The sequence below is a fragment of the Miniopterus schreibersii genome, assembly GCF_964146895.1.
Source record: "Miniopterus schreibersii genome assembly, chromosome: 1".
NCBI classification, from domain to species: Eukaryota; Metazoa; Chordata; class Mammalia; order Chiroptera; family Miniopteridae; genus Miniopterus; species Miniopterus schreibersii.
In genome coordinates this window covers 192,441,248-192,458,092 of record NC_138101.1, presented here as the reverse complement: position 1 = coordinate 192,458,092, position 16,845 = coordinate 192,441,248, and the positions used below count along the sequence as shown (strand labels likewise).

General features: G+C 43.1%; 1 protein-coding gene across 1 annotated transcript; it reads right to left on the bottom strand.

The window, feature by feature from the left end:
• Nucleotides 1-87: 87 nt before the first annotated feature.
• On the bottom strand, nucleotides 88-14,937 carry PSMC1 (proteasome 26S subunit, ATPase 1). Its single transcript, XM_081123060.1, has 12 exons — nucleotides 14,646-14,937; nucleotides 14,210-14,398; nucleotides 8,503-8,556; nucleotides 7,589-7,685; nucleotides 5,833-5,957; nucleotides 5,067-5,252; nucleotides 4,779-4,907; nucleotides 3,859-3,955; nucleotides 2,382-2,571; nucleotides 1,776-1,927; nucleotides 1,419-1,573; nucleotides 88-430 (listed from the first exon to the last, which is right to left on the bottom strand). Exons 2-12 carry the CDS (start codon nucleotides 14,210-14,212, stop codon nucleotides 296-298), a joined length of 1,323 nt encoding a protein of 440 aa, XP_080979186.1. The 5' UTR covers nucleotides 14,213-14,398; nucleotides 14,646-14,937; the 3' UTR covers nucleotides 88-295.
• Nucleotides 14,938-16,845: the final 1,908 nt, after the last annotated feature.

Genomic DNA, 16,845 nt, shown 5'->3' with positions numbered 1-16,845 from the left:
GTGATCACCCAGAAGCTTCCCTGACACCCAATCCACCCACTTACGCTGCCGAGTGGAGGGTGTGGAGGCTCCAGAAACAGGATGAACTGCTTGAGAAAGAGCTCGCTTTAATGGGAATGGAGCACTGCATGATGGGTGTACCACACGCGATGCTCAGGAAGGTACAGTGCACAGAACGTGTTGCTAATGAAGATCAACTGGATTGGGGCTCATCTGGGCAACTTCCCCCCCTCCCCCCTTCCCCTCCCAGGGGTCGGGCACTCCCAGCCATTTCCTTGAAGGCAACTGGGGTTTGCTAGAGATAGAGCCCCTCAGGAGTGCCTTCCTGTTTTTTATAAAGGACATTTTCTTTCGATTTCTTGAAGTCTTCATTTGTTACTTTCATCCTGCGTTCTCGCAAGGCCATCAGACCAGCTTCCGTACAGATCGCCTGAAAGAAGGGACGGTATGTTCAAAAAGCAAACTATTTTTTATTCTAACACAATTCAGAGAGAGCTATTTTGAAATAAGGTGTAAGACACTAAAACACAAAATTATTCAAATTCACTTGAGAAAAGGTTAGATTTTTAAAAATGTGTTAAGTATTCTAATTATTTTCTCAAAGGCTCTCAGGCAGCTTAGACTGGAGTAATTAAGGAATAGGACTGGCTAGGAAGTGAGGCTCCGGGTCTAGTACTGGCTCAGGTGCTAGCCAGTTGTGTGGCCTCACAGGTCAGTAAGTTCTCACAGCTCCACTTTCTAAGAAATAGATGAAGTTATACCCGGCCATTTCATGTACCTATAGTCATAAGAGGACATGTATTCTGGTTAAGTATTATAAATTTCAGTATAGTATTCACTCTAATATATTTATTGTTTTCAATAACTACCTGTAAAAAAGAACAAACCAAGAACCCATGCAATATGTGATAAAAGCCCCATCATGGCACCGAAGTTTCTAGTTGGTTATGACCATAGGATATTTCAAATGGTTCAGCAGAAAAGAACGTGTGTATATATAGAAAGATAAAGCAGATGGGTAATATCTGGTAAATCAAAGTGATGGGTATATGGGTGTTCACTATTATTGCAACTTTTCTGAAGGCTTACAATTTTTCAAAGTAAAATAGTTGGTGCAAAATTAAATTTGCTTTAAAAAAAGGGAGATTTCACTTCCTAGCTGAGACGTTAATGCAGTTCTACAGATGCCAAGGATACGCAGTTCAGTGCAGGCAGCAGCACGAAAAGGCCGTCTGCCATCCCTACCGAACACCCTGGTATTCACACCTGACGGAAACCTAGGTCCCCCCATAAAAAGCAGGATGTAACCATGTTTAGTGCTGCCAGGTCTGGTTCTAAATTCTGGTCCTCTGGGAAGAAACATCCAAACTCATATGGATGTGATAAAACCAAGAGTTCCAGTCAGTGCAGGTTCTCACCTTGATGTCAGCACCGGAGAGGTCATCCTTAGCCATTATCAGGTCGTCCAGTGTCACGTCGTCAGCCAGTGTCATTCTGCTTGTGTGGATCTGAAAGATGCGCTTCTTGGTCTTTTCATCAGGCAGGGGGAACTCGATCTTCCTGTCAATGCGGCCTGCAGGTACAAAGGTTTCAGTGGCAGCCCTGTGCAGCCCCAGCTCAGGGAGAGGCCCAAGCCCAACTTCTCATGCATGCAAGGGGAGAGTTTTAAGCTATTCTGTGCAGTATTTGCCTTTATCTGTTTCATTTTACAATCTCCCCAAAATACATTTAAACACATTGATCTTCCACAATGAAATTTCAAAAGCAAATGTGACCTGGTCTGATAAGTGCTGGATCCAAAGTTTCAATTCTGTTTGTGGCCATGATGACTTTTACGTCTCCCCTTGAATCAAATCCATCCAGCTGGTTCAACAGTTCCAACATTGTTCGCTGAATTTCTCTCTCACCACCGGAATTTGAGTCATATCTTTGCAAAAGAAGTAAAGAAGGAATTGAGGACCCAACTGATCTGCTAACAGGGAATTACTACAAAACACCTTAACATTCCTGTTTCAACGCGTATGTCATACCCTCCCAACAGCCATGTTACAAATCTCATTATGTTCTTTGTAGTAGTTTTCATGGCCAAAGTTTTATCATTTATTCAGTCTCCAATTTTGGTGTCCCCCACCTGCTGTGAGCTCCTTGAGGGCAGAGACTTGTATTCATGGCTGTGTCCCCAGAGTCTAGATGGAGCCTGGCTCAGAGCAGATGCTCAGGGTATGGTTACTGACACACCGATCTCCAGGTTGACAATCACCTGGTACTTGAGGGAGCAGAGCCTAAAGCATCCAGAGAGCCATATAACAGGAATTGTGGCAAACAATGTGCAGGCCATGGTTTTCACCTCTAAAGGATACAAAACGGGTAAAAGAAAGTACCTTTTTGTCCCAATGGCATCAATTTCATCAATAAAGACGATGGATGGTGCATGTTCTTCAGCAACTCGAAACAATTCCCGAACGAGTTTGGGTCCATCGCCTAGGTACTTCTGAATAAGTTCAGAGCCAACCACTCTCAAGAAAGTGGCTGAGGTTTGGTTTGCTACTGCTTTGGCTAATAAGGTTTTACCTATTTTAGATGGAAAAAGACAAAGGAAAAAAAAACATCACGTGGTGTTTTACCTTAGAAACACTGTCCTTACCAGCTTAAATGGACATTAAAAATGGGTGGATTCCTATGATAAAAAGGAATGCCACTGTTCAGATGTCTTAACATTCTGTTCCCCAATCCCTCCAGTGTGGGCAATCCCAAGCACAGACCCTCTTGGGTACATGGTTTTAAGTCAATCAAAAGACCTTCTTCCTTTGTAATTTACATAGCAATGAACTGCTAAGTCCTGGACTGCACAACTTACATAGGTCAGTTTATTGCATAGTGAACCAAATATATATATTTTTTACCTTCATGCATTTATTATTTTTTAAATATGTCTTTATTGATTTCAGAGAGAGGGAGGGAGAGTGAGAGAGACAGAAAAATCAATGATGAGAGTCGTCATTGATCAGCTGCCTCCTGCATGTCCCCAACTGGGGATGAAGCCCACAACCCGGGCATGTGTTCTGACCAGGAATCGAACCGCGATCTCCTGGATCCTAGGTTGATGCTCAACCGCTGAGCCACAGCAGGCTGGCCCTTCATGCATTTAGTCATCCAATATTATATTTAGTACTAATGGACCAGGAGAATGAATCTAACCTGAACAGCAGAGGGTAGCTTTTAAATCATGGTTCACCATGGCTCTGATGCGTGACCACACTCCAGATGAATACACTGGAATCTTCAGGGATGGGACCAGACATCAGTGTTTTTTAAGGCTCCCAAGGTGATTCAAATGTACAGCCAAGGTTAAGCACTCTGTTTTATTTTTTCTTAAAAACTATTTTTAATAGACTCACATTTTTTTAAAGTGATTATGTTTGAAGTGGTTTTGAAGTGATTATATTTGAAGGTATTATGTTTTATAGCATATACATCAAGTATGTTCAAGGTATAGGAATTCTTGGGAACTATAAATGTGTCAGACGGAGCAGGTATTTTGGGGAGGAGTGCCTCCTAGTGTCTGCTGTTGCAATCCCTACTATTGTTTCTAACACACTAACTTTGTACAGTCTACAATTTCAAGTCTAAGATAGTTCACTTTCTTAGTGCATCTATTATACAGATAAATACACTTTTATGTAACAGGTATTTTTCTAGAGGAGTTGCTTATTCAAAAATTCCAAAATGTTGATTAGAGCACCGTTTTAAATGAAGGACTGTGGCATCCTCACGCAACAGGGAATTGTGATTCACTAATGCTGCTGCTCAAGAGTTGAGGTGAGTGCCTGGAAAGTGTCAAACCCACAGCGCACATACCTGTGCCAGGTGGACCATAGAGAATGACCCCCTTAGGGGGCTTTATACCCATCTCTTCATAATATTCAGGATGAGTGAGAGGAAGTTCCACAGATTCCTACAGAACACAAACACGAAATAAAAACGAAAGGCTTTCTTACTGAGGTCATCACCATATTTGTGAACTGTAACCATGAGTATGTCTCATTTTGAACAAAAATAAGCTCAAATTTAACCAGTGTGCTTGATATTAGCAGCAGGGACATGCTGAAAAGGATATCTGTCCTACTGGAGCTCCCAGCACCCATTGCCTCTCTTCCTAATCGCACCTAATTTCCCTTTCACTTCCTAGTAGAAGTCAGCTTTGAACAACATTTAAGCACTTCCTCAGCAAATGGAACTTCTTCCAAATTAAACTATAGACAGGAGCTGGCAAGATTTTCTATTGCTGTTACCACCTAGGCCATTTCCCAGCTGTTGAGAAGTCAGCAGTGGAGATCTGTGATAGCTCTGAATGACTTTTCTACAGATGAAAGAGCCTGCAAAGGACTGGCACACAGTATCCTGAATGATCACTTCCCCCCAGGACCAGGGCAGGGAATATGTTCCAAACCCCACCACTGTGTGTGTGCCAGTCACCCTATCCCATACATCACTGGCTGAAGTCAACACAATGAGGACATTACATATTCACACAAAGAATTATTAAACATTAGATGTAAAAAGTATTAAGCTGCAGCTGCTGTAAGAACTATCACAGAATTTGTTATTTCTATTACCTAACTTGGTATTCACAAATACAAAACACCACAGCTGGCAAGCTCTGAGTCAGTTACTAGCCTGATCAATAAAACAAAACATGCAAAATAATTCCAAGTACCCTAAACAAGACAGCAGTAAGAAGCCAAATCTAAAAACCCAGCGCTGGTTCTTAGACATACCTTAATTTCCTGGATTTGGTTGTCCAACCCCCCAATGTCAGCATACGTCTCCTGCGGGGCCTTTTCCACCTTCATCACCGTGACCAAGGGATCCGTGTCATCCATCAGCACCCCTATCACGGCATGCACCTAACGGAATGTTATGCTTTAACACAAGGATGTAAGGCTCACACGTCATTACAACCAAGCAATGCTGATCACAGAATTTGATTGTGGAAGACCTATTTCCACAGGAAGAGGGGGAAGATCTAAGAGGAAGGAGAAAGCTTTCTCTGAGACTCGCCTCACCTTGTGGTTGAGCAGGACAGAGCAGCCTGGCTCCAGCAGGTCCTTGTCCACAAAGGAAAGAATGCTGACGTAGTGTTCTGAGCCCACAGATGTAGACACAATGGCATGATTATCATCAATGATCTCTTCCAAGGTCCCCACCGACATTGGGGTCCCCCTCAGATCATCTACTTTTGACCTTTCCTCCTGCGGAAGGTTGTGCCAAGAAAGAAAAGCAGATTAGACCTAAAAAGTAGGTGATGTTCAGGGTTCACTAGATTTGCAAAGCAGGTGGCACTTTCACTTATTTTTATGTTAACCCTCACCCAAGGATATTTTTTCCATTAATTTCTAAGAGTGGGTTGGGGGGGGACACACACATCAATGAGAGAGAGAGCCATCAATTGGTTGCTTCCCGCATGTGCCCCGACCAGGGCCGGGGATCAAACCAGCAACTCAGGTATGTGTCTTTGACCAGAATTGAACCTGTGACCCTTTGGCATGCTAACCAACACTCAAACCATTGAGCCACACTGGCCAGGGCACAGCTGGTGCTTTTAAAAGGCAACTAATAATGATTCAAAAAGCCTGCTGGGGAGGGCGGTGGGACAGGGTAGAATAGGTCATTGGAGAGAAAAAGGGACATCTGTACTATTTTAAAAATAAAATTAAAAAAAAAAAGCCTGGATGGTTCAACTACTTGAATTGCATTTATTCATTGACAGTTTTAGGGTTTAAATAGAGTTCAGTTTGTAAAAATGAAAGTTATAGTAATTTCTCAATTTACCTCTTGCTTTTCTTCTAAAGGCTTCATCTGTTCCTGATTTCTAATGAATTCTTCCTCCATGAGAAGATAGTCTTTAATTCTCTCTAACTTCAGTAACTTTAACCGGCACTGAGTGTGAGGTGTCACTATAATTGAAAAAAATAAAACTGTATTATACTTGAAGCTTGAAGTTAGCAATTGTTTACTCTTTTTAAAAAATTGACACTATTACAGATGTCCCCATTCCCCCCACCCTTTACCCACCTCCACCCAGCCCCCCTCCTCTTGTTAATTCTTAAGGGGAAAAAAAACAAAACTTAAAATAAGCTTACTTTAGTTGGATAGACTCTGAAAAGTTAAAAATGTGGTGACCCTAATTAAGCAAGTACCTAAATGCAAAGGGGACAGGGATTTTATAGTTATAAGCAAGCCTGTAAAAAGGGGGTGAGGCCTGTGACCAAACAGCTAATACAAAGAGATACACTAACTGAACTGTGTGCGTGTGCAAAAAAGTCATAGATCCAGAAGATAAAATTACTTTGGCTTATTGCTCCCCACAGAGCTAACAATGGGTACACATGCTGTTCAGTCCCTCCACCTTGCTGCACAATGCCTGTAACACACCCTCCACTGGTAACATTGTGAAATATTAGGGATATTAACATGCAGCAAACATTTTCCCCCACACACTTTTGTGCTGTTTCTCTTGGCTTCACTTCTTATGCCACACAAGAATTTTAACATTTATATAAACCTGTCAATCTTTTCTTTTGTGGTGTCGGGTTTCCTGACTTCTTCAAAAGGTCTCTCCTCCCATAAGGTTAATAAATTTATTCCTGAAATATTTTTAATTTACTTATTTTCATATGTCTATCTATAATCCATCTGGTAAAAAGCAAGGGGTCTATTTTCATTTTCTTTGAAAAGCAAATAAAAGATGCTAGCCATTTATATCAAATAACCCATCCTCTTTCCACAGAACTACAATGTCACCTTTATCATATATTAAGTATCCATGTAACCTGTTTTTGGACTTTCTATGTTCTTCTAGTGACCTGATGATCTATTCTTTATAAATACCACATTGATTCATTGCAGTAGATTGATGACACGTTTTTTACTCACTTCTTTCTTAACCAGGCAAGATTTTAAAAATTATTTCACCTAAGCAGGAACAAACTGGTTTAGATGGGGTGGAGGAGGTATTTGCTGAAGCTTAAAGGGGTGAGAAGCAGGCAGCCATGGAAAGGGCTGGGGAAGAACATTTTGAAACAGAGGGCAAGGCCCCAACATGCAGAAGAGTCAGAGGACAGGCTGCGTGAATGACCAGCAAAGGGAATGGTGGGGCTAAGGAGGGCCACATGGGCCTGGTTTGAGTTTTATTCTGTTCTATAGGAAGCCAATGAAAAATGTTATGTTCAGGCGCCACATGATGTGAACTCCAATACTGTGGCATTTCTTTTCTTCATGGTAAATGTGTTTCTAGGTTACTCCAGCTCAGCCTGAGTTTTCTAATCTACAACTACTTTTAATGTATTAGAGGAACTGGTTCAAGTTTCTTAAAGTGAGCTAGTCATATAATTGAGCTAGTCATTAAACCCAAATAAAGCTTTTATTCCAACCTTGAGGATGCCGCAGGTAGGAGTGAGACAGAATACAGCCATGGAGCTGGGGCCCGAACCACACCCATTTCCCGTCCACATGCGGCCCTCTAAGCTACCCACACAGTCAGTTTCCCGGGAATGGGAGAGACAGCACGGAAGAGCCCTGTCATTACCCAGCGGCAGTTTGCTGGCAGCGTCTGGCCCCTTTGTTTTCTTCTTCTTCTTCCCCACTCTGGTGGGTACAGGAGGTTCATATTTCTTTTTCTTGTCCTTGAGATTTGGAACAGTGGGGTAAAGAACCACACAAATCACATTAAAACACAGACTTATCTGTGTGGGGCCACTGTCTGTTTCCAGGTGACAGAATTTTCCTTATCTTTTAGGATGCTATTAAAAATTGTTCTTGCCCGGCCAGGCGTGGCCCAGCGGTTGAGCATCAGACTAGGATCCAAGAGATCACGGTTCGATTCCCGGTCAGGGCACAGGCCCGGGTTGTGGGCTCGATTCCCTGTCGGGGGCGTGCAGGAGGCAGCTGATCAATGATTCTCTCATCGTTGATGTTTCTCTCTCTCCCTCTCCCCTCCTCTCTCTGAAATCAATAAAGATATATTTAAAATAAAAAATAAAAATTGTTCTTTAAAAAAACACTAGATTTTACATTCCTGCAATTTTAATATGTGGGTGTAATTGACCTTTTTATGATACACAAGGACAATTATTCCATAAGGAACAGTGAGGTCAGAATTCAGTTATATGCCAAAAGTTTGAGTTGAAATAATTTGAGACAATTCCTCATATCTCAGGAAATTAAACACCAAAATACAAGCAATTTATTTTAACACTTCTGTAAAGTGTAAATTACTTTTACACATTTAAAAGTCACTAATTCATAAATACCTATTTGACGGTTAGGTCGATAATCTTTTCCAAAACATGTAAAGGGTACTATATCTTTAGCCTGGTTAAATAATTACAGGATCATTTATTTTGCATTGTAAGATTCATGAATCCCCAAAGAACTCAGCTGAGATCTATGACATTTTCCACAATTTGTTTACATCACAAACATATCTGGATTTATATTTACCTTGTCATCCTTCTTGCCACCTCCAGGACCATGACCACCACTCTGACTTTGACCCTGGGAGTGTGGGTGGGGTGGGGTGGGGTGGAAAGAGGTATAAATTCAGAATATTATCATTTCAAAAGAAAATCCTTCTTTTCCTGAGATTCTAAGACACTAGCACTCCCCCCTCATTTTAACATTTCTCAACACAAGATGCATTTGTAGTCAAGGACCACATTTAGCATGGCAGCATTTTTATCCCGAAAAGCTGTTGGTAGCACAATGGTACACTTTTAACTGACTGCATCTTAAATCAAGGACAATTCTATCAACAAACATATAACTGATGTCTCGTAATGAGACTAAGATTCTAGACACCCCTCCTTCTTGAGGGGAAGGTTCAGAGTTTGGTACAGTATTTCTTTAATATAACACTGACTGAGGCCACCAAGAGTATATTTTGTGAAATTAGGTCATGAAAGCAAAATCAATTTTCCCTTTTCGATGATTTATTAATCACTCCTTACTAAGATAACACTAAGATCCAGGAGACTTTCCTTTTAACTGCAACTTACCTACCTACCATCCCTAAAGCCTGGTATCTCGGGCAGGTCTTGCTCCCCCAACCTGAAAAGCTGAATCACCTTAAGGTACCAAGAACTTAAGTGTATTAATAATAAGCTTCAGTGGGATTTCTGATTTTAAAAGACCCTTCAATTACAGGACAATGCTTAACAGAGCAATGTCTCAGAAGTGACAGCATTTTAAACGAGTAATAGTGAACTTACTTTATTGGCTGGGGGGGGCGGGGGAAGAGGGCCTCTTGGTCCCCTCAAATCACTACATAGGCACCTCTAAATTACTACACTGCCAGCTTCACTATCAAAACAAACCTACCATACCATGGTTACAAAGGAGCTAAGATCAAATATATATTTCCACGTGCAGGCTTCTTAAAACTTTGTGCTTTATTCTGAAAAAGGTAACTAAGGGCTTGGAGAAATTCTGGGAAACAGCTATACTGCAATAGGCTGTCCAAATTATAGGTCTTTAACAATTATAAGTCCTAAGGAAATCTGCTGTTGGCTGAGGCAGCTCATGTTTGTGGGGTTCTTACTCTGCGCCTGACTGTATAGACATTTTCCTTCCCGATCTCATTAATTCCACAGTCCTTCAAGGTAGGGCTCATTACTCCCACTTTCTAGAGGAGGAGCTACAAGAAGACAGAACATGAGCCATGGAGCTAGATGCATCCAGGTTTGAATTCCGACTCCATCACTAATAGGCTAGTGACCTCAGGTAACCTACCAGAGCCTTGGTGTCCTACCAGAGCCCAGAAGACACTAGCTCCTACCTGTTGCTGAAAATGAAGTAACGCACATAAACCACTAGGTTTTTTTTATTGTTCAAAATATTACAGATGTCCCTTTTTCTCCCCATTGACCCATCCCACCCCGCCCCACCCCCCTTCCCAATCCCTCACCACACCACTGTCTGTGTCTTTGGGTTGTGCACATATGCAAGTTCTTTGGTTAATCTCTCCCCTTCCACCCATACGCCCCCCTCCTTCCCTCTGAGATTCGTCAGTTTGATCCATGCTTCCATGTCACTGAATATATTCTGCCAATCAGTTTATTAAGTTCTTTAGATTCCACATATAAGTGAGATCATGTGATGTTTGTATTTCTCTGCCTGGCTTATTTCGCTTAGCATAATATTCTCCAGGTCCTTCCATGCTGTGCCAAGGGGTACGAGATCCTTCTTCCTTATAGCTGCATAGTATTCCATGGTGTGAATGTCCCACAGCTTTTTTATCCACTCATCTACTGATGGGCACTTGGGCTGTTTCCAGATCTTAGCTATTGTAAATTGCGCTATGAACATAGGAGTGCATATATACTTTCTGATTAGTGTTTTAGAATTCTTAGGATATATTCCTAGAAGTTGGATCACTGAAACAAAAGGCACTTCCGTTTTTAATTTTTTGAGGAACCTCCATACTGTTTTCCATAGTGGCTGCAACAGTCTGCATTCCCACCAGCAGTATACTAGGTTCCTCTTTCTCCACACCCTCGCCAGCATGTCATTTGTTTATTTGTTGATGGTAGCCATTCTTAGAGGTGTGAAGTGATACCTCACTGCGACATTGAGCATTTTTTCATCTGTCCCTTGGCCATCTGTATGTCCTCTTTGGAGAAGTGTCTTTTCAGGTCCTTTGCCCATTTTTTAATTGGATTGTCTTCCTCTTGTTGAGGTGTATGAATTCTTTGTACACTTTGGAGATGAGCCTCTTATCAGATACATCCTTTGCAAATATGTTCTCCCATACTGTGGGTTTCTTTTGTATTATGAGGCTGATTTCTTTTGCTGTGCAGAAGCTTTTTAGTTTGATGTAGTCCCATTTGTTTATTTTTTCTTTTGTTTCTGTTGCCCTAGGAGATGTATCAGTGAAAATTCTACTACGTGAGATGTCTGTTATTTTACTGCCTATGCTTTCTTGCAGGATTTTTACGGTTTTGCGACTTACACTTAGGTCTTTTATCCATTTTGAGTTTTTTTTTTTTTGGTATGGTGTAAGTTGGTGGTCTAGTTTCATTTTTTCGCATGTAGCTGTCCAATTTTCCCAGCACCATTTATTGAACAGACTGTCTTTACTCCACTGTATGCTCTTGCCTCCTTTCTCAAATATTAACTGACCATAATGGCGTGGGTCTATTTCTGGGGTTTCTGTTCTGTTCCATTGATCTATATGTCTGTTGTTGTACCAATACCAGGCTGTTTTGATTACAATGGCTTTGTAGTACAGTTTGATATCCAGTAAAGCGATCCCTCCCACTCTGTTCTTCTTTCTGAAGATGGCTGCAGCTATTAGGGGTCTTTTTTGGTTCCATATAAATTTTTGGAATATTTGTTCTAGCTCTGTGAAATATGCTGTTGGTATTTTAATAGGAATTGCATTGAATCTATAAATTGCTTTGGGCAGTATTGACCATCCTAATCCCAAAACGAGATAAAGACACTACAAAGAAAGAAATTTACAGGCCAATATCCCTGATGAACATAGATGCTAAAATCCTTAACAAAACACTAGCAAACAGGATCCAGCAATACATTAAAAAGATCATATACTATGACCAAGTGGGATTTATTCTGAGGATGCAAGGCTGGTATAATATCCACAAATCAATAAAGTGATACATCACATAAAAACAATGAAGAACAAAAATCATATGATTTTTGCAATAGATGCAGAAAAAGCATTCAACAAAACCCAGCACCCATTTCTGATAAAAACTCTCAGCAAAGTGGGAATAGAGGGAACATACCTCAACATAATAAAGGCCATATATGACAAACCTATAGCCAACATCATACTCAATGGTCAAAAACTAAAACCATCTCCCTTAAAAACAGGAACAAGACAGGGGTGTCCACTTTCACCACTCTTATTCAACATAGTACTGGAAGTCCTAGCCACAGCCATCAGACAGGAAGAAAAAATAAAAGGCATCCAAATTGGAAAGGAGAAAGTAAAACTGTCATTATTTGCAGATGACATGATATTGTACACAGAAAACCCTAAAGACTCCACCAAGGTACTACTAGATTTGATCAATGAATTCGGCAAGGTAGCTGGATACAAAATTAACATCTGGAAATTGATCACATTTTTATACACCAACAATGAACTCTCAGAAAGAGAAACTAAAAAAACAATACCATTTACCATTGCAACTAAAAAAACAAGATACCTAGAAATAAACTTAACCAAGGATGTAAAAGACCTGTACTTGGAAAACTACACGTCACTGAAAAAAGAAACAGAGGAAGATATAAACAAGTGGAAGAATATACCATGCTCATGGATTGGGAGAATTAATATTAAAATGTCCACTTAGTATTTACACGACTCATGGTAACTACTCGCCAATATAGTATTATTGGTGAATAAGAAATGTCAGGGGCAGGATTTTAATTGTTGGTCTGGTTACACATCTGGACCCTGAAACAAATCCATCTGCCCCGGCTCACTCTCTCTCTGTCTATCCCTTATTTCTCTTCTTTGTCCAGGCCATTGTACAGTATCTTATTTGTAGTCAGCCTCCCAACTGAGATTCCCATGTCTAGTTTCTCCCCTCACCAATCCAGCTATCACCTTTGAAAACAAACAGCTGATCCTTTAATTCTTCTTAAAAACCTTCAACTGCTCCCTAGCATTTATGGTGTAATGTCCAATCTCTTTAGCTTAGCATATCTGGCCCTTGCCAAACTTTCTCATGAACCTGCAAGTCTTGCCCCACCGGAGGACACTTTCCTGAACAAATTCCAAACTTCTTTATGTCTGAGGCATTTTACATGATGTTTCTCAGTCTCAGTTAACAAATAGACCCATTACTAAGCCCTTACTATATGCCAAGCAGTATGCTAAACATTCTCAGGGTATCATCTCAATTCCTACAGACACTATGAGGTCGGTACTATCATTACCTCTAGTTCACACACAAGAAAACCAAGGCCCAGAGAAGTAATGCACATTGTCCCAAAGTGTGTCAGAGAGGTAGCCAAGAATCACACGCAGGTCTACTGGAAATCAACATCTGTGTGTTTCTCCACTGCATGGATATCTAGTTCATCACAGCAAGGGCTCAAGAAAAGACTGCCAGGGTTTGTGTTCTAGCACAGCCGCTTACTGTGTCTCACTGAGGATAAGAATTACCTCAGGGGGCCGTCGTTGTGAGGAATGATGAGAAAATGCTGGAAAAGTACCTTGCATATGCTGCTTAGAATATCGCCCCAAAGTCCTTGTAAGACCTGTAAGGCTATGTGGGCCGGCCTTCTTGCTGTTCAGATACAGGTTACACAGTCCCACCTCAGGCCCTTTGCACTGCTGTCCCCGCTCCCTGGACCGCGTCTCCCTCAGGCAGGTGCACAGGCTCCTCTCCCGCTTCACTGAGCTCCACGCTCAGCCCTCACCTCCAGAGGGACCCTCCCCATCCCCTGCTTTTCTATAAAACAGTCACATAACCATGGCCACCACCATCCATCTCTATCCCAATCCCTGGCATCACGTACATGTTTCTTTCCCTGCATTTGGCTGTCTTACCTAGAATGTAAGCTCCACGAAGGCAGAGATGGTCAATCACGCTCAACCCCTACACCCTCAGGGCCTAGAACAGAGCCCCCCCCGAAGTGCAGGTGCTCGACAAATACCTGCTCAGTGAACTAAAGAACAGATGCCGGCTGCGTTTATTACAACGCACCACGGGGCCGTTCCCTCCGACTCCCACCTGGCCTAAAAGCGTCAGTGGAAGGCCGCCTTCAAATGCCCCACTCGGGGCGGCCTCCGCGACCCCGCTCGGCTGCACGAATGGCTCCCTCCCTCCCCCTCCGCACATCCCTCCACCTGGCGGCTCAGACACTCGTCCCAGCTACTCGAGGAGGCCCCGTGAAACTCCCCGGCGGCTCAGCAGAGCCCGGTCGGCGCGGCCGCAGAGCCGGGCGACCTGACCCGTCCGCAGCCCCACTGGCCCGCCTGGGGGACCCTCCGCGCCGAGCGCCGGCCCCAGGTCCCCGAGCCAGGCCCGGGGGTCGGCCACGGCCCGCGGTGGACCCGAGCACCGTCTCCCGAAGCCGCCGTTCCCCGAGGAGACGGGGCGGGCGGGGAAGCGGGTGGGCTGCTCGAACCCCGTTTCCCCGCGCCCACCAGCCAAAGCCCTTAGTCACTCACCATTTTGCCTCAGCTCCTGGAGCCGCCGCCGCCGGAAGTGCAGTGGCACCGAGGCCGGTGAGAAGCGGAAGCTGCCCCGGGGCGCTACGGAGGCCGATAGGAACCAACCCCCGCCGGACGCGGCCGCGCTCCCAGGCTGCGCGCAGCAGGGCGGCAACGCTATTTTCTGTGAACCTTATAAAAACTTAACTGGAAAAAAAATTTCCAAATTGCAGGTTTTAGACGGTCGTCAACAACGGAAGGCAATGACCCCGACAGTCAGAGAGCTAAGACAATTGTGAAAATACAAACTATTTTAAACATGCAAAAACCATACCTGGAAAGAACTTTCCTTATTGCTCCAAGAACCCGAAAGGGGTTCGGCACCGCGAGGTTGACATATGCTTTTGCATCAACATTTAAGTTATTATTTGGTGTCTGGAATTAATCCGCTCACCTGAGAGGATTTCTTTGTCTCGTGCGTTACCTAAATCTGTTTCTTTCTGATGACTGGTGACTTGTGATGACACCAAGTGTGCTGAAGTCCTCATGTTGCATCTGGCTGGTTAAGTCCGTCCTTCATCACATCCGCCAGGACATGGGACAGACGGTGGCCTCCCTTTGGCCTCTGGAGAAGGTCTAACTGGCAAGTAGTGCTCGATTGCAAGTCACTCAGCTACATCAGATTTCTTTCTTGTCAGGAAAAAACAAAAGTGACTCCATTTTTCATTATATAAACTCCTTAATATGCAATTCAAGGCATATTGCTTTTAAAATTGCTGAGGAATAAATTACGGAATGCATCTCACAAGATAAAGTTAAAATAAAATCAAAATAATGTGTTCATGTATAATAGGCGATAAAACAGATAAATTAATCTTTGTTTCTCTTTGATTAGGTTCCAATAACGCAGTGTACTTTAGCTAGAATTATGTTATCTGTGAAGAAGGGTGGTAATAAAATTATGGCAGTCTTCTGGTAAATGTGTGGCAGTTTCTCCAAAGGTTAAATATAGAGTTACCCTATGACCCAGCTATTCTACTTGTAGGTAAACACCCGGGAGAAATAAAAACGTGTCCGCACAAAACTTGTACATGAATGCTCACAGCAGCGTGATTCATCAAAAACTCCAAAAAAGCATAAACCACCCACATGTCCATTGACTGATGAGTGGGTAAACGCAGTGCGGCCTATCCAATACAGTGGACTATCATTCAGACATAAAAGCAACAGTCTGCTACTTATAACAGGAGGGAGCCTTGCAAACATTATGTTAAGTGAAAGAAACCAGTCACAGGAGACCCCATCTTATAAGCCTCCATTTACATGAAATGCCTAAAATAGGTAAATTCGAGGGAGACAGAAAGTAGATTGGTGGCTTCCTGGGGATGGGAGAGGGCTTGGGGAGGGGACCTTTGGGGGTGAAGAAAACATTATAAAATTGACTGTGGGGATGGCCGAACATATCGGTGAATACGGGTTTCACACAGTAAAGCAAAATCCTCTTTGGATTTCCTTCAGTTGGTGAAAACAGGGACTAATGTAGCTCTTTGGGCAAAGGGAAGTGGCGTAAAGTGAACTTTCAAACAGTGGGGCGTACCTGTTTACTATAAAGCACCAACTTGTGCACTTTAAATGGGTAAATTGTGTGGTTGTGAATTATATCTCAGTCGAACTGTTATATTTAACAAAGAGAGGGGTGGTGGTCTAACGGTTAGAGCACAGGCTCTGAAGCCAGGCTGCCTGGGTTTGACCCCCAGCTTGCCACTCGCACGGCACGTTGGGGTGTGACCCCAGGCATCAGTTTCCCCTTGTGTAAACTGGGTGTACTAATAGACCCAACTCAAAGAACTAGTTGGAATAACAAATTAGGTGACTTTGTAAAGTACTTACAACCATGCCTGGCACGTAGTAAGCAAGGCATATGTTTGCTAAGTAATTTTTTAAATGAAGCATTTGGGTAAAATGCCTTGAGGTTTGATAATCTGCCGCCCAAAATAGCCCCCAGGGCTAGCCCCCAGGACGCTCGCTGCTGTCGATGTGTCTCCTATGCCTGGTGATAAAAAAAGAAATGAATGAATGAATACATGAATGAATGAATGAATGAATGAATGAATGAATGAATGAATGAATGGTGGCCAGTTTTCCGGGTGGCTGATGGGTACATGCAGTTCACACACTCACCAGAAGAGGGAGCCACGAAACCAAATACAGTTGCTCCGCAGTGGCCCTATTAGAAGTTCCTTGTCGGGGGTCCCTACGGCTTCTCAGCTCCCAAATGTCTTTGATGCTCCCTGCCCACCCACCGCCGGGGTTAGCCCACCCTCTTTCTCACCGTGGCCCTTGAGCCCATTGCCCAGGAAGCCTGGTGTTTGGCCTCTATCCGGTTCAAAGCCTCAGGCATTGCTTCTGGAATCTACCTGCTGTCATCTCTGTGGCCACACCTTTCAGGCCCCTGTCCAGGCTCCACCCGGCTGGCTCACCCATGCAGGGGAGATACTGGCACTGCCCAAGCCCCTTTCGTGCTGGAATCAGACCACTTCATTGTGATCCCTAGTCACCACTTCTCCCCTCTCCTCATTTTTGCACCCCACCCGTCCCCTTGGGCAGGTGATCCTCAAAGATAACTAAAGCTAAAAACTTTGATTCCACTAACA